Here is a 19970-nt window from a genome sequence, read left to right on the forward strand (position 1 = left end):
ACACTGACACATGAACAACCAGCGACTAGTAAGTGATTCGACATGGTTAAAGGTTAAAACATGACCAGTGCGGCGGGTTGAGATGTTATTCACCAGGTACAGGAGAGCTGAAGAGCGGGCCGAGGTTACTGGGGGCAGAAAGGGCAGATGGGAAACGCATCTGAGCCTCTCCACCATACCTGCAGAAAAACACCTTCTATATTAATAACAGAAAAACTGCAGACATAAGGCTGCGCAACATATCAAATACTCACAATATATTCATGAGTTTGTTGCCATATAAAAGAAACATCATGATTTGTGAAATGAATATTGCAGAGGTTTAAGGCACATTTTATTTAGCCATTCAGTGTATAAAAATATCTTGCACTGGATCGAAATTGCACAAATTAAAAACAAAAAAAAAGACTGAAAAGTCATGTTGGTGTGTATAAGTGACATTTTCCCATTTTTTATTACATTCACAAATCACATAAAATAGCGACATAAAACAAAAGGTTTAAATAAAATAAATAAAAGAAACAAAAACAATTAAATAAAGACTTTTGTAAAAAAAAACCTCTGGCTTTACACACAGCATTTTTCATAAACTAAATGTTATATTAATGTATGCATGTTAATCATATTGCTGTTTGTTGTTATATTGGCACAAATAATATATTTAAAAAAATGTAAATAAGATATTCCTTGTGTTGACAAACACTGATTGTAAATTAAATGTAATTTGATTCTTTACACATTTTGAAACGATTTGGCTACAATGACTGTTAAAAATGAAACGATGGTTTAATGCATTTCAAAGCAACCACAGATATCATCAAAAGCCTGAGAAAGAAGAGTTAAGTTAATATCTGACCTGAAGAAGGCTCGTGTGGCCCATACAGAAAGCTCTCGATCACACGCAGCTGAGGAACAGGCCAAGATGAGCGCTGTGGCACACGCCTGCCCCTCCTGGACACAACAACAGCTATATTTCAGGGCCTTATCAATTACATTTCTTTTTTAACAAACTCCATTTTTTCCATTTTAATTTTGCTCGATTCGGGTTTTTTTCATTGTAATTTTTCTGGACTCCTTTTTAATAGTTAAATTAACTTTTATTAATCAAAAAGCATTTCTTAATTAAAACCATGAAACTTACACAATTATACAAAAATGACATGTTTAGGGCCTATGCAATGTTTTGATCTGTTTTTCACCTCAAGTTTTATTATTGCCAAATTCTGATTTAGCATGTCTAATTATTTGTATGCATAAAAACAACTTAATTTATTCAAATCTATTCTTAATATAGCCTTATTTCCTCAGAAATTCTGTCTTGTGTATTTCAATTTTTCTGGTTATCAAATGAAGGCATAAAACATTAATTTATTTATCTTTTAATTATTGAAAATTAAACCTTTTTTGGCAAACAAAGGGAATTTACTATTAAAATGAAAACATGGAAATGTTGTGTGATTATTCCATAAAACAAATGGTAATTTCAGCAGTAGTAGTAGTAGTGTATGTACATTCTACTGAAAAATAGTCATATATTTCTGGAACCATGTCTTCATTTTATTCTGACGGGTCGCTGTGATGAACACCTTTACATTTCTGATATGACTAGTTTTTCTCTAATGAAACGGTGAAATGCTGATGAAGTGTCTCTCAGAGCAGTTGTTCATGTATTTATCTCCTCGTTTAGTCTCCTCGTTTGTGTCTGCGTCATTCATTCACACAGAGACGCAGAACATGAACCATTCACATTTAAATCATCTTTTTGCGGCTTCATATTCTCAGATACTACTCCATATCACGATTTGATTTAAGTGTACTGACCTACTTTTGATTAATTCATTAAAAGTTTGACAAACTCCATGCTATTCTGCATTATTCAGTAAATTCTGTTTTTATGACTGGATTCTGCCAGCATCGCAGAAATCAAACCAAATCATTCAGACAGCAGATATAATATTTGATATGTTTTACTAGTGGGTGCAGGACACTAGAGTTCATTTCTGTAAGTGAGGATGGCAAAATAAAGTAAACTGTGACATATTATACCCAAACATTCTTCATAAAGCGGACTAGCAGTAAGATTGATCAGAATTTGGGAGCAAACAGACACTTTGAGCTGAGCATGTTTTGCTTTCATTGCTCTTTTTACGCCACAAACTGAACACAATGAAGCATTGCTTGGTTGAGCTAAATTGGTATGATCTAATTGTGTTCTTAAATTAACAGCTGAATCATTTTTGGTTGATTGTAATTCATTACATACCTTTCTATCAAAGTTGTGTGACGTTATCAAGATTAATTTATTCTGACACAGGTTAACTCTGAGCTCTTCTCATATTTTATTACCATTTTCTAAACTACAGTGAATAAACTGAGATAATGTGAGAAATGTTGAAGGTGTCTGAATAATTTCTGGCTTGACTATTTCTGGACAAACCCCCACCAAAGTGTGGCGTCACTCACCCCGTGTAGCTTGAAGAACCTCTCGATGTCCTCGCTCTCTCCTCCGGCGCTGCTGACCAGCAGGTGGCGCAGCTGATCCACCGGCCGCAGCTTGTGGAAGATGTGACTCCCCTGAAGACCGTGAGAGAACAACAACAACATGAAGAACGTCACGAGAGGCTCCATCATACATTTACATTCAGTTATTTAGCATGCTTTTATCCAAATGACGACAATAGAAGCAATCAAAACAACAAAAGAGCAACGATGTACAAGTGCTATAACAAGTCTCTGTTAGATTAACACACTACACTAGCAAGGGTTATTTTGTTTGTTTTTTTATAAACACACACACACACACACACACACACACACACAGCCGCTCAGAAGTTTGGGATCAGTAAGATTTGTAAGGGAGTCTCTTCTGCTCATCAAGGCTGTATTTATTCAATCATAAATACAGAAAAAAACTAATATATATATTATATATTACACATATATACACACACACACATACACACATACAGTAGTAGAAGTAGAAAACAAGTAGATAGACTAGAAAAACAATATAGAAAGCTAGAGTTAGTTTTTTTTTTAAGAAAAACAAGCAGTTAGAAAACGAATAGAGTGCAAGTGATAGAGGGTCAAGTGTTTTTTAAATTAGAATAGAAATAATTTAATTTAATTCAAATAGAATTAGAATAGAGAGTGGTCATACCTGAGCGGACAGGAGAACAAACTTCTGCGGCGGGACGCTGTGCTGCTGAACGACTAGAGGAGACTCAGTGACTGGAATGAGATCTTTATTGAGAGGAGAGAGGATTCTGGGAGATTTGGTCTCCTCGACTGAACACAGAGCCCACGAGTGACCGTCCACATTCACCGTCATCTGGACCACCAGACAAACAACACAGACATCAGTGTGTCGTCACAGTAAACTATAGAAGCATGTTTCTGCCACCGAATAGAACAATTAGTCAATTGCGACGTTTTACCTGCGAGATACAAATGATCTCGTTATCTCGAGTTTCTCTCACGATTCTGACTTTTTCTCTGAATTCTGAGTTTAAATCTCACAGTTCTGTTTTTAATTTCTCACACAAAATAACAAATAAAAAAGGTTCATCTCAAATTTCTTCTGTTTTAATGCTTAAACTGAATTTTAGTAATCAAAAACGGTCTAAATTAAAAATCATGAAACTTACCAAATATAGCAATTTATGAAAATGAACAAAAATATAATTTTTAGTGCACTATGAAATGTTTTTTCCTGCCAATTCAGTTTTTTTTTTTTTTTTTTACCAAAAATTCAATTTTAACGGTTTAATTAAAATTTGAATAATCAGTTTCAATAAGCATGCCTAGTTAATTTAAATGATAAAAATAACAACTAACAGTTTTATCAGTAATAAAATGTATTTTAATAAAAGTATCTAATTAATTAAAACGACAAACTTAAATATATTTTTATGACACTATGAATTTTTTTTTCCTCCAGAAATTGTGTTTAGTATTTAAATTTTTCTGCCAATCAAATGAAAGCATTAAAAATGTTCTCTTTTAGTCAATTAAACAAACGCTTTAATTTTCTGTCAAGCAAAGTGCTGCATCTTTACTGTTACAATTGAAAGAAATAAAGATTTAATTTATAATTATTACTATTATTACTACTACATTGAGACATAATCTACTGTACAATAGTAATATATTTCTGTCACAATTTCACATTAAACCAAACCTTTATTTTGACAGGTTGCCATGAAGACCTTAAATGAAATGAACTGTAAAATACCCATAAAGTGACCGCCAGAGCAGTTCTGGAGATTAAATTCATGTACTTTTGCTATATTCAACCAAAATTTGACAGATTGCATGTCATTCCATGTTCCATAAACTGATTATATAGCACAATTTGGACTTTTATTCTCAGAACTGTGAGGAAAATAATAAAGTTAGAACTGAGAAATATAACCTCAAGATGGTAAGGACAAAAGTCAGAATTGTGAGATAAAAACTAATTACCTTTTTATTTATTTTATTCCATAGTGGAAACAAGCTTCTATTAAAAAAACAACAAAGAAGGGACCAGCTGGCCAAGAAGAGGAAATAACATCTCTGACCTGGGCTTCCATCAGGGGCTTTTTAAAGGGAAAGGAATCGTGGTTGATGCACCACAGAACGTCGCTGTCTTCTGCCTCAGACGCAGCCATCAGCAGAACTCCTTTACTGTAGAGAGCCTTGTGTATTTTAGCTGGTTTCTGGAGAGTGGAGGACGCAGAGAATCCGGGCGGCAGACGCACATGCACCAGCGCCAGCATGCTGGGCCGCGCTGAGATGTGTTTGGCGTTCAGAGGAGCAAAAGGGATGGTGCTGAAGTAAAGACGCACACCTGCACGACACACAGAAACACAATTTAGAGACGATACAGACTCCAGATTCATTAGTCTCCATTTCTCAATCATACCAGCATGAGTGACGGCCAACAGCTGACAGTCTGACGACTCGGAGCGATCAATTACTGCGATCTGAACGATGGGTTTGAACACGGAGCGGTCGATCGTCCTGAAAAACAGCCAAAGACACGCATTACACAGGAAAACTGAACATGAACAGCAGGAGTGCTCAATATAATGATGAGCATTTTTATCATCTATTTTCTTTTCTTTTTTAAACATTACATTTTTATTCATAAAATGTTTATTAAAATAATGTTATAATAATTATTAATATAAATCTAATTATTATAAATAAGAAATTAGGACTGCATGCAACATACTGGTGACCATATTGGTACCGATGAGTATTATTATTATTATTTTATTAATTTCACATTAAACATGAGAAATTAATTATGAATGAAGTTAATTAAATGACATAAAACTTAAAATATTTATATATAAAACTTTTTTTTAATTAAACGTTAATAATAATTAATATAATTTTTATAAAGAACAACTAGGTGCACACAACATACTGACCATATCAATAACTAATATTAGTATTTTTAATCCATCTTGAATTTAAAGATACATTTATTATTAACATGTTCAAAATAAAATAGTTTTGTTAATAATATTAATTATTAATATACAATGTTGGACAATGTTGATCATTTTAATTAATTTTGCATTTATTAAAGATAACGATACATTTTTGTAAATTGTTAATATAATAAATATAATTAGTTTTATTACAAATTCAAACAATATATTGGTGACCAATATTAGCATTTTCTAATTCATTTTAAATTCAAGATAATGATAAATATTTTATTAATAATAATAATAGTAAATTAATTTTGTACAAGAACAAAAGTGTATTAATATAATGTAATTATTATTAATACAATTTTTTTAAATAAATTTTACATGCATTAAAGATAATGATTTTTATATAATAAAACAATACTATTATTAATGATAATAATTTAATTTATAATTATTAAAAAAAATGTCAAATAAAAGCAAATGAATACTTATTTATAATAATTTATATTTTCAATAATTTAATCAAAGATAACATAACCCTTTGTGAAAAAGCATTCAAATTGTATAATTCTGATTGTAATATCGTAACGGTTAATCAGTCGGCTATTTATCAGGCAGAATCTATTTCCTCTAAGTGCACAGAAATGGCAGGTGAAGCTGTACCTGGCGATGTTTCCAGCCGCTGAGACGATGGAGCTCTGAGACATAGCAGCGACTCGACTCATTCCCTGCCCATCAGCGCCGAGATCATACACCTGCAGACACAAAATCACATTAAAACATCAATCACAGATCACAAAAACCACAGTCTCTGGTTCACGGTCAACACACCCACCTGCAGGACGGCCTTCTCCGAACGCGTGTATAAAATATTCCTCGAATTATCAACAGCAATTTGGACAACAGGATCTGAAACAAACCACAGGATTTAAAGTGACACATTCAGTTTGGCTTAACAACACAGAATATGAAGAATATCAAACACTTCAGGAGTCAGCTGTGCACGGTTTAGTCCTGCACAATAACACACTCAGAGAAATATCCTCTAATTATCCTTATCAATAAAATCCCAGAATATTTATACATGTCATATAATGCCGTGTCAGCATCTTAGGCTATTTTCATGGCAAAAACAACTTCATAAAAAATACAAGTATAACAAATACAATAAATACCAGCAAACAAACAAACAGAAGTTATATTACACAAGATTTTTACATTAACATATGATAACAATTCTACATTTTTTTCTGGAAAAATGATACTAAACTCTTTAAGGGAGTTCACATCTTAAGAGTTTTCTACATGCATTTAAAGCTGGACAGTGCAATAAAATATGTTTGACAGAAAGGGGAATCTAGCAAGACAGGCATTGAGTAGCTTGAGTAGCATTCACAAGCTTGCGATTCGATTCAATGTCGATTATTTTGGATATATATTAGGTGCAGTACATTCCAAGTTTTCTCAAGGAAAGACACACTCTCAACTAATGCTGTAAAATATACACCAGAGTCAGTTGGTACTACATTACTATAATATTGAAGGTTAAAATTGACTGATTTGTTAAAATTACACTTAATGAAGTTTTTAAAATAATAACGTTACAATTAAATAGTTCTACTTCAATTTGATTTTTTTTTTTAAATATAAACAATGGTGGCTCATAAAAACTTGATGGATTTATTCAAAGATTTATTGTTTGAATACTGCAATACAGACAGAACTGAAATCTGAGACTTTGTTTCAAATTAAAAGTACCAAAGCACAATGCTTACTGCCATTTATTGGACAGGAAGTGCCCTTCAATGTCAACTGAAAACAGGATAAAGTAATGGATTCTTGGGATTTAAGAATCGATATCGTTCCATAAAAATGAGAATCGATTAATATCGAGATATCTATATTTTTTACCCAGCCCTAGTATTGAGTAAGGTTATAAAATATAATTTTTTGTCAATATTGCACACCCCTATTACAAAGTGTGCCGATTTTCTCCCCTGAATGCCTCTCACCGTCCTCAGAGAAGGAGAACTGCAGAAGAGACGGGATGAGGAAGGACAGGCTGCTCTTGGAGTGGTTGATCTTCCTGCAGCGCTGACTGAACCAGCCCGCTTCAGCCTGATAGGCGATCTCGTACAGACAGCCGTCTTTCCCCGCCATGAAGATGCGGCCCAGGTCCGTGGAGGTGATGGCCAGCAGGTAGGTGTTATCCGTGGGGATGGAGTAGAGAGGATCTGGCAACAGCTGCATGGCTCCTGACATGCTGTCATTCAGACCTGCGGCACACAAACACAGACTGAGAATCAATCCTCATGCAGATGTTGATTCAGTCACATCCAAACATGACACTCACCTGTATGGGCTTTCGGGAAGCTCAAGCCCAGGATCACAACATCCACCGGTGTGGCCAACACTAACAGGAAGTGGATGTGAGGCTGAAAAATACCTGTAACAAACAAAAGTAGTTGTTGAGGTAGACTCACGTCATTTATTTTTCTTTAACTCTTTACTTTTATAAAAATATTCTCAAATAGTTTCAAGAAGGAGTCACATTTTTAAAAATGATGACTCCAGGCAGATCATATCATAGTTTTCATTTATTATTTTTATTTAATTGATGGTTAATTTATTTTGTGCGTTATATATATATATATATATATATATATAGAGAGAGAGAGAGAGGGAAAACAAACAAAAAAGTAAATAAATATAAAACATAATAGATACAACGTCAATATAAATTTTTTTTTTTTTTTTGCTTATGTTAACTTATGTATTTTTACTCTTGTTTTTCAGATGCAGACTTTTGTGCTGATGTTCTTTAATATTCTCCTGAAAGTGTTTACATTTTAGTTCAGGTGTATAATTTCTGTTTCTTGAAAAAATAAAAACCTGTAACAACTAAGAGTACCCAAGTCAATACAATATTTGGAATATAAAAACAATCAGTGGTAAAACATCAATTTATGAGAACTAAAAATGTCCAGAAGGAAATCTTTCGATGCATTATACATGTTTTAGGCTAATGACTGATAAAACATCAGAATAATCCATGAGTAACATTCTCATCTTCTTCTGAGAGTGAGCACTAAACAACGCACAACAGAAAATCCAACTGACCTGGCTTAGGCTTGACCAGTCCGACTGACAGTATAGTTTCACTGAGCCCGTCAAAATACGCCACATCACTCCTGAACAAACCAACCAGACAGATATACATCAGCATCATGCGTCTGAAGTACTTACAGGAATACTTAAAGTGCCAGCATTATGCTCGTTTACTATTCTGATCTGGGATCTGCTGGAAAACATTCACATGATTTAAAGTTCAAACACTTTTCTCACTTCTTAAGACGTTTACAGGCACAAACAGCTATATTACATGTTAAAGGAAAAGTTAAATAAAATAAGCATAATAAGTGCCCTTTAATGGCGTCCAGTGTGTCGATACTCACCCATCCTCATAATTCCACATAAAAATGTCATTATCGATGGTGAGCCACGCTCTGGAGATTTCAGGGAAAACTCCCATCATGCAATTGCACTGCATATCTGGTCAAAAGGGGCGATTAAGGCACTGCAAACAACTTAATGGATTGATTCTACAAGACACTTTCAGCGTAAGGTTTATTTTGTGCATCTGTGTGGTAGGATACGACCGAACTGCTCGACGAGCTCCGGAGGCAGAGGAACCCTGCGGATGGCGCTGAGCTCAGGGAGACTCGGCACGCTGATCAGCCCCGGTCCCTGCAGGGGGTAATCCATGTCCGACATGCCCGAGAGCGAAGGCATATCTGCCAAACACCAGACACAAGCACATGAACGTGTTTTATGCTCAATAAGCAGGTCTCAATGGCCAGGACAGACGGTATCTCTTACTGTGTGACGGGACGTTGAGGAGCTCTGAGAGGTCTGGGAAACATCGATCCTCCTGCAGATGCCGGTCAATCAAGCGGCTGGAGTTCTCCAAAGCCTCCTGAAGAACTGCAGCTGGACTGCTGGAGCCCAGACTGGACGGCATGATCCCTGGACACTACAAACCACCTGCAGAGAGAACAGCAGCAATATATTATTACAAACATATACTTGTGTCTGCGCTTGCTTGGCCATTTGTTGTTCAAGCACCAGCAGAAAACAGTGTAAAGAAATACTCTTTGAGAGAAGCGGAGGTTAAAAGCAGCTCGTAAGTGTATTTACTGGTCTTATTAGTGTTTAGCGCAGTTGTCATGTGAAGTCCTCCTCGTGTGAAGACCGAAGCGTGTAAAGACCATCGACTCCGTGTGTCTCCACCGGGCTGGGGCGGTAAGGATACAAATATCACTCCTCTTTTCTGCTACTTGTTTCACTTCTGTTTCAGTTTTTATAACCATTTCTTACTGTGTGTAAGCTGTTGTTTTCAGCATGTGTGTTTGGCTCAGTCTTATTTCTTAGGATTACTGATAAACTACTGTCGTGATTTGTATTTATCTATTTTAATTTTAGTTAAATGATGTCTGAATTTATGTCTGTCTGTATAGGTCTTTTATTAAGTTTTAGTTTTATTTAATTTGAGTTATTTTAATACTTCAACAAACTAAATGGAAATGAAACGATATATATATATTGAATTTATAAATGTGTATATATATATATATATATATATATATATATATATATATATATATATATATATATATATATATGTGTATATATATATATATATATATATATATATATATATATATATATATATGTGTGTGTGGTTGTACATATATATATCTATAGTTGTTGTTGTTTTGGTGTTTGGCTTAGTGTTATGTTAGAATCATTATTATACTCATACCTTTTGTTCTTTAATATTTTGAATAGTTTTTAGCTTTATTTTTTGTTTTTCATTTAAATTAAAAATTTAAATGAAAATTGATTGCTTCTGTTGTCCTCATTTGTAAGTCACTTTGGATAAAAACGTCTGCTTAAATGACTATATATATATATATATACACATATACACACACACACACACACACATATATATATAATAAAACCAAATTATTTTTATATTTATATAATTTGATTTTATTACAAATTCATACACACACACACACACATATATATATATATATATATATATATATAATAAATGATATTAATATTTATATAATTTAAATATACACACACAATTTAAAATGTATACTAATACCTTTATACTTACACTAATACATACATTAACGCTCTTTCGGCACTTTTACGATAAAAATCGATCAGAAATGGATGCACAAAAAATTATAAATGTTTAAAAATATAAAAATATCTGCAAAGTTTCTAAAAACTAAGGCAGTAGTTGAGAGTAAATAATGCTCGAGAATCTCTTTATACAGCCAAGTAACTCTGTGACTGTAATAATCATATCCAGTCAGAACACACAAACAATCAGCTTTCATTTACCCGATTTAAATATAAATGTGTTGTGATATTAAATTTGAATAAATCAGAGATGTTGAGTAAATTACGTTAGCTTTAGCCACACAGCTAATCCGAAACACAGAGCATCCCAAACACATTAGATACTCTCTAAAGAGCTTTACTTGAGCTCTGATTGAACAGCGACTCAAATAAACTCACCTCTGACTGAAAATTATATTCATAAAATATCATCTGAAAGAGAGTTTATGAACTTCAGCGGCTCCCGCCAAGCGCGTGACTGCAGCGATGAGCGTGAGGCGCACCGGAAACACGCGCACACTTCAAAATAAAAGTCATCAGATTCGCCTGCCGTTGCTGCAGAGCAGACTTGAAAACAATGAGCTATAAAAATAATGATGAATTAATCTCGTCTGTTGTCTAATCCTGCATTCAGACTGTCTGCTGTGGGTTGCTTCTTTACTTTTATATCATAATTGAACATTCATCTCGTGATGTTACAGTGTTGTCCTGCATCCTTGATCTCTGATCCCTGTAGGGAAATATATATTTATTATAGTTTATATTTATTAACTCTTCAAACTCTTCTCGTCTCTCTCACATATCTGACTAATCTTTAGTTGATTGTATTTATTTATAGTATTGTATTAATCACTTGCTATATTTTATGTATTTATATATTTTTTAGTTCTTATATATTTTCATGCTTTTTTAAAGTTTTTGACTTTGTCACTATATAAATAAAAACTTAATTAATTCATAATGATACAATATATTAAATCGATTAATCACAACTAATCGTATCCAAAGTAAAAGCTGTAGTTTATATAATATATGTGTATATTGTGTATATTTACATATAAAGACACACATACAGTATATATTTAGAAAATATTTACATGTACATATTTATATTAATACAATTTATATTATATAAATATTTTTTATATATAAACATAACATATTTTTGGTAAATATATAAATGCGTGTGTGTGTGTGTGTATACATATATAAATAAATAAATATACACACACACACACACAGTGGTGTGAAAAAGTATGTGTTCAAACAAAAGGTGCTATCTTCTAAGTTGTGTATCAGATCCAGATGAAAATAGCTGTAAATAAAAGCTGAAATGTTAATCTCTCATCTCATATTCATCTTTTGATGTCAAACCCAAAGGTTTTCAGTCTACAGCAAAAATAAAGGAATTGGCCTCACTGTTCCAATACTTTTGGAGGGCACTGTATATATAAAGACACACACAGTATATATTTTGAAAATATTGACATGTCTATATTCATATAATTTATATAATAAATAAATATATTGAATAGGCCTATATAAACATAACATATTTTTCTGAAATATATACATGCATGTGTGTGTATACATAATAAATATACAGCACACACACATATATAATAAATATACACAGCACACACACATATATTATGTAAACAAACACCTTTATTTTGAATGTGATTAATCGCGATTAATCGTGTGACAGCACGATATATATATAATAACTCTGGTTAGGGGATAACTTTCTCTTGATTAGCAGCTGGGAGGGTTTTGATGTGAAACCTGGCAACCCTGATTGTAATGTAGCCTCTATTATCGATCAGAGATCGGGTCGCTCGGATGATGTTCGCGATATATCGCTCATGACTGCGGCGCGTTGACGCTCGACGCCACACCCTGCGCGCGCAGCTCTGACTCACGGCGACGCGCTTCATCCTGCGCACATCCATCCCTCACACGATCCGCGGACCCCAGCCATGGCAGGTGAGACCTTCAGCGTTTAATCTGCGCGATAACAGCGCGTCAGGCTGAGCATCTGTGTGTTTATCTGTTTACAGAATCCGAGACGCGTCAGAGGCTGCTGCGCATCGTCAAGAAGGAGGTGCGAGATTTCCCTGTGTCTCAATGTTTATCAGAGATGATCGAGCACTAAATCTGATCGTAATGACTGGGGTTGCAGTGCTAAATATGTCACACACTGATTCTGATAACATGACAGCACACATCTGCTCATTAGACTGTGTGTTTTATCCAGAAGAGCATCTAAACAAGGTCATTCTGGTTGTCCTCAGCATGATGGAGATGTGTCTTCCTCCTACTGTGATTGGCTCATGGTACTCAGATAATGCATGGTAAATCATGCTAGAATACTGAGTATCATCTCTGGCTGTTTACACTAAGAGTATAATCCATAGAAAGATCATCTAAAATCTGTGTTTGTACTCTTTTATGTGAAGTTATTGTCCTTTGCAATAATGCACTGTAATGACACCATAGTTTATTGATAGAAACACATAGTTATCAATCCAGCATTTCTCATTTTCATTTAGCTTACAGTTGTTCAGCTGCTTACACACTAAATCTTTCCTCGTCACGCCGTTTCTGAAAGATGTCGTAATACACTAACTCTCAGCCTTTGACTCAGTTTGCAGTTTCATTAAACACAACACAGTTCTCTGTAACACACACAGATCTAACAGGAATTCATATTATGGCAAAGGTGTTTGCAAATGTCAGCTTTTGAGATGTTTGTGATATTTAGAATGCAGTGCTTCATTTTGCAAGAGATGTGAGGCGTTTTTCATTTTGTGTGCAATTCTTGGATTTGTGTGTAAAGTTTTGAAAAAAGAGGCAAAGTTTTGAAAATGTGTGTAAGCAGCTGAAGAAAACTGTAACCTGATGTACTAAAAAAACTAAAACTGATATAAAACTTAAAAACTAGATGTATTAAAAAAACTAATAAACAGGAGAAAGCACAAAACAAAATTATTAAAACATGAACTCAAATTAAAATGAAACTGGAAATAAAAATAATAGAAGACTTTTTTGAGCTTGGGATTGGAACGACTCTACAACACAGCTGCCATAATCGTATGAATATGATCTCAGAATCAGAATCACGAGGCGTCAGAGACTGAAAGTGCTGTTGATCGGTGCACATATGTCCATCTGCACACGCTAGCACTCATTATGAGACTCAGAGAAAACAAGCTGTGGGTAAGAGAGTTTATGACTCACTGTCAAGCGCAGATCACTCTCCTCGCCCGTTACCCATGATTCTCAGCGGCTGAACACTGCAGTGAACATGCTGAGATTCTCAGATGTTGGTTTGCTTTTTGGACTTTCAGGTCAAGCAGATCATGGAGGAGGCCGTGACACGCAAGTTTGTGCATGAAGACAGCAGTCACATATTCTCTTTCTGCGGTAAGATGACCTTTCCTTAAAAAACCCTGAAAGAACAGTAACAATTATTATTGTTATTAATATTATTATTATTATTTTGTGAATTGTGATTTATTACTACATTTTGAAAATAAATTAAAGCAAAGTTATACGTTAAAACTGTGAACTCACTGCGAACCAACATCCATAACAAAGATGGTATCACTGACTCACACACTCACTCTCACTCACTCTCATTGGTGCTCTGCGTTTAACCCATCCAAGTGCACACACACAGCAGTGAGTAGTGAACAAATGCACACACACACACACACACACACACACCGTGAACACACACCCGGAGCAGTGGGCAGCATTTATGCTGCAGCACCCGGGGAGCAGTTGGGGGTTTGGTGTCTTGCTCAAGGGCACCTCAGTCGTGGTATTGAGGGTGGAGAGAGCGCTGGACATTCACTTCCCCCACCTACAATCCCTGCCGGCCGGGGACTCGAACCCGCAACCTTTCGATTACGAGTCCGACTCTCTAACCATTAGGCCACGACTTGTGTGTGTGTGTGTGTGTGTGTGTGTGTGTGTGTGTGTGTGTGTGTGTGTGTGTGTGTGTTGTGAGAGTGAGTGTGAGTGAGAGTGTGCGTGTGAGAGAGTGCATGTGCGTGCGTGTGTGTGAGTGTGTGTGTGTGAGTGTGTGTGTGTGTGTGTGCGTGTGAGAGAGTGAGAGAGTGCGTGTGTGTGTGTGTGTGAGCGTGTGTGTGATTATTCAGCTCCTCCTGTGATCCAGCAGCTGTGGTCTCTCTCAGCTAAACACACTCAGATCTGTGGTGTTTGTGCAGGTGTGGTGGAAGCGTGTGTTCTTCACGGCCTGAAGCGACGGGCCGCTGGATTCCTGCGCAGCAACAAGCTGGCGGCTCTCTTCATGAAGGTGGGGAAGATGTTTCCAGCAGCTGAGGAACTCTGCAGAAAAGTTCAGGAACTGGAGCAAATCATTGAGAACAAGTGAGAAACAATACAAGTGTTTTCTTTGTATGTTCCCTTTCCTTATAAATAATATTTAATAAAAAATAATAACAATAAATAATAACATTTATTATTGTTATTATTAATATTAAGGATATTATTATATTAATTTGAATTTATTATTATTATTATTATTATTATTAGGTTAAATTTCTGGCATCACCCTGTGTTCTTTGTCTGTTCCTTTTTCTTAGAAATGTGTTATATAAATGAAAAAATTAATAATAATAATATTTATTATTATTATTATTAGCATTATAAGGGTATTATATTAATATCAATTAGTTATTAATATGTTACTATTAATAATAGTAATTATTATTATTGTTGTTATTATTATTATTATGTTTAGGTAAAATTGTCACATTTCTGGTATTATCTTTTTTTTCTATTCTGTTATTTTTCTTAAGAAAGGTGCTATATAAATTCAAGATTCAAGATTTTTCTTTTATTTGTCACATACACAATTATACAGAGTATAACCAGCAGTGAAATGTAAGTGCTAAATGATACATGATATAAATGAAACATAATGACAGTAATAGTAATAATAATAATTTTAACAGTGATTAATAAAAATATCATTATTGTATTTATTTATCTGTAGTTATATTTAAAATATAATTGCATGCATATCATTTTAATTATTATTAATAATATTTTATGAATTGTTAATAATGTCTATTTACATTTAATTATTATTATTGTTAGCAAGAATAGTAATTATTATTATTATTATTATTATTAAATGAGTAATCTAAATATTTCTGCTGGTTTAAAATGAATGATGATTGTGCGCTGATGAATCGTATATTTGAGTATTGAGTATCCAAAGTAAATAGGGTCAATTATTTAGATTTTCATTAAATCAGTATGATTTTAACTTTCACAACACAAGACAAAACCAGGGTCAGACGAGTCAAGAGAGTGTTCGGAAGCAGCCCCGGCCGCCAAACCTGTCGCCGCTGGCCATCAAACACCTGTGGATCCGCACGGCACTCACAGAGAAGCTGCTGGACAAAATCGTCCTGTATTTGGTGGAGAACAGCAGGTGAGGACTTCATATATAATAAAAGATATCATTTCTGACAGGATGGGATACGAGCACACTGTGGTCATGTTTATGTTACATGTTAAATTCAGTGGCATTCACTTCACAAATGTGACCCTGGAGCACAAAACCAGTCATACGGGTCGATGTTCCTCACGATGCCACAGAAGAACCTTTTTGTCTAAATGGTTCCATAAAGAATCTTTAACATCTGAAGAACCTTTCTGTTTCACAAAAGCTTCTTTGTGGTGAAAGAAGGTTCTTCAGATTATAAAAAGGTAAGAAAGAGATGTTTTTTACAGATCCTTTGACTGAATGCTTCTGTGGCATCACTGTGAAGAACCTTTTAAGCACCTTTATTTTTAAGAGTGTAGCTTGTTACACTGGAAATGGAAATCATGCAAACTAGGCAGTAGTATGTTACTATGATCATAGATTCATTAGAATGAAATAAATGAAATTGAGCTGTTTTATTCTCATTTCAGCAAGTTTTATGAAAGAGAAGCTCTTCTGAGAGATCCAGTTGGCGGCCCAATCCTCGCATCTTTGCTTGGTATCAGTTTTCAAGCATTTGTGTCTGGTTATTGTTTAAAAACTGAAGATTATATACACAACCATTCAAAAGTTTGGGATTTTTAAAAGAAGTCTCTTCTGCTCACCAAGGCTGCATCATTTTATAAAAATATAGTACAAATTGTGAAATATTATTAGAATGTAAAACAGCTGTTTTCTGTGTGAATATGTGTTAAACTGTAATGTATTTCTGTGATCTGCAGCTGTATTTCCAGCATCATTACTGCAGTCTTCAGTGTCACATGATCTTCAGAAATCATAATAATATACTGATTTACTGCTCAACAAACATTTCTGATTATTATCAATGTTGAACACAGCTGTGCTGCACAATATTTTTGTGGAAACTGTGATGCATTTTATTTTTCAGGATTCCCAGATGAATAGAAAGTTCAGAAGATCAGCATTTATTTGAAATAGAAATCTTTTGGAACATTATAAATGTCTTTACTGCCACTTTTGATCGATGTAGCATATCCTTGCTGAATAAAAATATTAATTTCTTTCTTAAAAAAACTAAACAAGTACTGACCCCAGACTTCTGAATAGTAGTTAATATTGTTACAAATATATATTATATAATATATATATATATATATATATATATAAATATATAAATTATTACATTTGTTTTAAAAAGTAAATGAATGATCGTTTTAATTGTATATTTTTGTATAATTGGGATATTATGATGCATTGAGGGATGTTTTTCCGGACGCCGTGTTTGTTTCAGTCGGTCCCTGTGCTTTGGAGTACACAAAAGCGAAGACGGCCAATCATTTCTGGACGGATCCGTCGGCTGATGAACTGGTCCAGAGACACCGCATTCACAGCGGACACTGCCGCCAGGATTCCCCCACAAAACGCCCGGCTCTCGTAAGACGCTTTCTCTCAGCTGCTTGCACACACAATCTTTCCTTGTCACACAGTTTCTGAAAGCTGTCTCTCAAACTGCAGAAGCACACACCAGATCTGCACTAATACACTAATTCTCAGCCTTTGACTCAGTTTTCAGTTTCATTAAACACTTTTTGCAAAACACAACACACAGTTCTCTATGTAACCAACACAAATCATTAATATTATGGCAAAGGTGTTTGCAAATGTCAGCTTTTGAGATGTTTGTGATATTTTGAATGCAGTGCTTCATTTTGCAAGAGATGTGAGGCATTTTGCATTTTGTGTGCAATTCTTGGATTTGTGTAAAGTTTTGAAAAAAGAGTGCACGCATTACGTGATGAAGTCTAGACTAGAGTGTGTTCTTTCACTGATGATCCAGTCTATTAAAATACATTGAGAATGATCACAAATTCAAGACACGGGCAGAAAATGTATATATTTATATAATTTCATATGGTTCATATCACACGAGTGCCGTTTTTCTCCAAAAATCAGCATGATTACAAATGTGATATTGAATTTTTACAACAGATTAATAAACAGGAAGTTAATATTAAGAGACTTTGCTAACACAAATAACTCCAAACACAGCCACAGCACTGTTCTGTGTCTCTGAGCAACATGACGGTGATTCGTTCCTGAATGAATCAACCGTTTAAATGATTCGGTTCAATCACAATGAATCACGTATTAACAGTGATTTGCTGCCACCTGCTGGCGGTTTTAATTTCACATTAAAGTATCTTTTCATTTTTTAAATAATTTTTAAATATCAGTATTGAACGTTTTAGGTTTAATATATGAGCACATTATTTCTGCATGTGTAACTGCAGGTTAAGTGCATTCATGTCCTGCATTAAACAGTGAGTAAATACATCTAAAGGCATCAATCCTCTGCATTGATAAGATAAAGTTCGTTTATACTGATTTTCACTTGGTAACAGCCCAAATGTCTTATTATTCTAATTCACCGATTAAATGTAAGAATTTGACTCAAAAGATAATGGACACTTTTAGAAAAATGGCTTTATAAAGTTAAAAATGCCCATAAAAGGTAAAAATCAATGTAAAAGATGAATTTCTATCAGTGTGAACGGAGCACAACACAGAATATGAAGAATATCAAACACTTCAGCAGTCAGCTGTCCACGGTATAGTCCTGCAGAATAAATATTGTGTACGTTCATGCATACAGATACTTGGATGTAATGTTTAGAGACTGTGTTGTTTTGTAGATCCAGAAGAGGCAGTCGAGCGGCAGCATGGAGGACCGGCCGTCTCTGTGGGCGCGGGATTACGTCGAATCTCTTCATCAAAACTCCAGAGCCACGCTGCTCTTCGGGAAAAACAACGTCCTGGTGCAGCCGGTAAATGTTCCTTAGACATGCGTGATGATGCTGTGGCGCTTTCATTAAAGTGTGGCTATAAATCTGATCCGGTCTTTCAGACAGACGACATGGAAGCCATCCCCGGATACCTGTCTCTTCACCAGACGGCCGATCTGATGACGCTGAAATGGACACCGAACCAGCTGATGAACGGAAGCGTGGGGGAGCTGGATTATGAGAAAAGGTGACCAGGTTATGATTGTGACGTCTGATTTGTGGGAATGATTTTAAATCAAATCTGATTTCTCCACAGTGTATATTGGGATTTTGCCATAACCATTCGTCTGGAGGAAATCGTCTATTTGCACTGTCATCAGCAAGGTGAATAATTAAACAAATGACCTCAAAAATTAAATTATATTGCTGTTTAAAAAATATATATATATGCAAATAACTAACACAGTCCTGAATTACTTCAAAACCAACTAAAATAAAATAAAAATGGCCATTAAGTATATTTTAGTTTTTTGTTTTGCAGGGTAGACCATTAACTAAATTGGTGTTTTAGTATTATCGAGATATAATTATGTTTTTTATTAATATTTTGACTTTTTATAACTTTCTAATATTTAATTATTTATTTCTTTATTTTTTGTTTGTTTGTTGTTTTATTTTGTTATTTTACTATTTCTGGTTTTTTTTGCAAGCCTTTATTCTTTTTTTTTATGTTTTATTCATTTGATTTCAGTTTTATTTATTTTAAATTAAATTAAAATGAGAAATGTTGCCTGTGCAACTAGATGAAATAAAAAGATTACTTTGTATGTATATATATATATATATATGTATTTTTTATTTTTTAATTTTCCAATAACATTTTTTTTTTTAATTGGTTTTAGCAAGCTGAATATATCAACATTGAGCATATTTAACTCCTTAAAGCCTGACAGCTGAAGCTGGACGCTTGTACAGTTACACTAGAAGAGCTTTTACTGGATAAAACACTCTAAACTAACACTCAGACGACAGAAGACATGAGGAGATTGCGTGCAAAACCGGTTTAACAGC

At 34.4% G+C, this 19970-nt stretch overlaps 2 protein-coding genes across 4 annotated transcripts in view; one reads left to right on the top strand and one right to left on the bottom strand.

Moving 5' to 3' along the window:
- Positions 1–11159, bottom strand: part of nup155 (nucleoporin 155) — a 28105-nt gene extending 16946 nt beyond the window's left edge. Inside the window, exons 1-16 of one of the 3 annotated variants that reach the window (XM_079407538.1) lie at positions 11031–11073; positions 9627–9723; positions 9309–9473; positions 9086–9223; positions 8885–8981; positions 8550–8620; positions 7783–7875; positions 7442–7705; positions 6265–6338; positions 6093–6184; positions 4907–5004; positions 4563–4831; positions 3161–3331; positions 2464–2574; positions 857–951; positions 94–179 (exon numbers count right to left, since the gene is read on the bottom strand). In XM_079407538.1, coding sequence (XP_079263664.1) covers positions 94–179; positions 857–951; positions 2464–2574; positions 3161–3331; positions 4563–4831; positions 4907–5004; positions 6093–6184; positions 6265–6338; positions 7442–7705; positions 7783–7875; positions 8550–8620; positions 8885–8981; positions 9086–9223; positions 9309–9450 — 1801 coding nt within the window. In that variant the 5' untranslated portion in view covers positions 9451–9473; positions 9627–9723; positions 11031–11073. Of the gene's footprint in view, positions 1–93; positions 180–856; positions 952–2463; positions 2575–3160; positions 3332–4562; positions 4832–4906; positions 5005–6092; positions 6185–6264; positions 6339–7441; positions 7706–7782; positions 7876–8549; positions 8621–8884; positions 8982–9085; positions 9224–9308; positions 9474–9626; positions 9724–11030 lie in introns of all 3 variants that reach the window. The other 2 variants (XM_079407537.1, XM_079407539.1) reach the window with 2 other exon arrangements.
- Positions 11160–12579: 1420 nt separating this feature from the next.
- Positions 12580–19970, top strand: part of LOC306864049 (small G protein signaling modulator 1-like) — a gene marked incomplete at its 3' end in the record, with an annotated part of 30147 nt that continues 22756 nt past the window's right edge. Inside the window, exons 1-10 of the mRNA XM_079407747.1 lie at positions 12580–12617; positions 12692–12735; positions 13982–14057; positions 14867–15029; positions 15949–16101; positions 16587–16654; positions 17408–17550; positions 18810–18941; positions 19022–19146; positions 19216–19283. Coding sequence (XP_079263873.1) covers positions 12611–12617; positions 12692–12735; positions 13982–14057; positions 14867–15029; positions 15949–16101; positions 16587–16654; positions 17408–17550; positions 18810–18941; positions 19022–19146; positions 19216–19283 — 979 coding nt within the window. The 5' untranslated portion in view covers positions 12580–12610. The remainder of the gene's footprint in view (positions 12618–12691; positions 12736–13981; positions 14058–14866; positions 15030–15948; positions 16102–16586; positions 16655–17407; positions 17551–18809; positions 18942–19021; positions 19147–19215; positions 19284–19970) is intronic.

The sequence above is a fragment of the Barbus barbus genome (assembly GCF_936440315.1).
Source record: "Barbus barbus genome assembly, chromosome: 45".
NCBI lineage: Eukaryota > Metazoa > Chordata > Actinopteri > Cypriniformes > Cyprinidae > Barbus > Barbus barbus.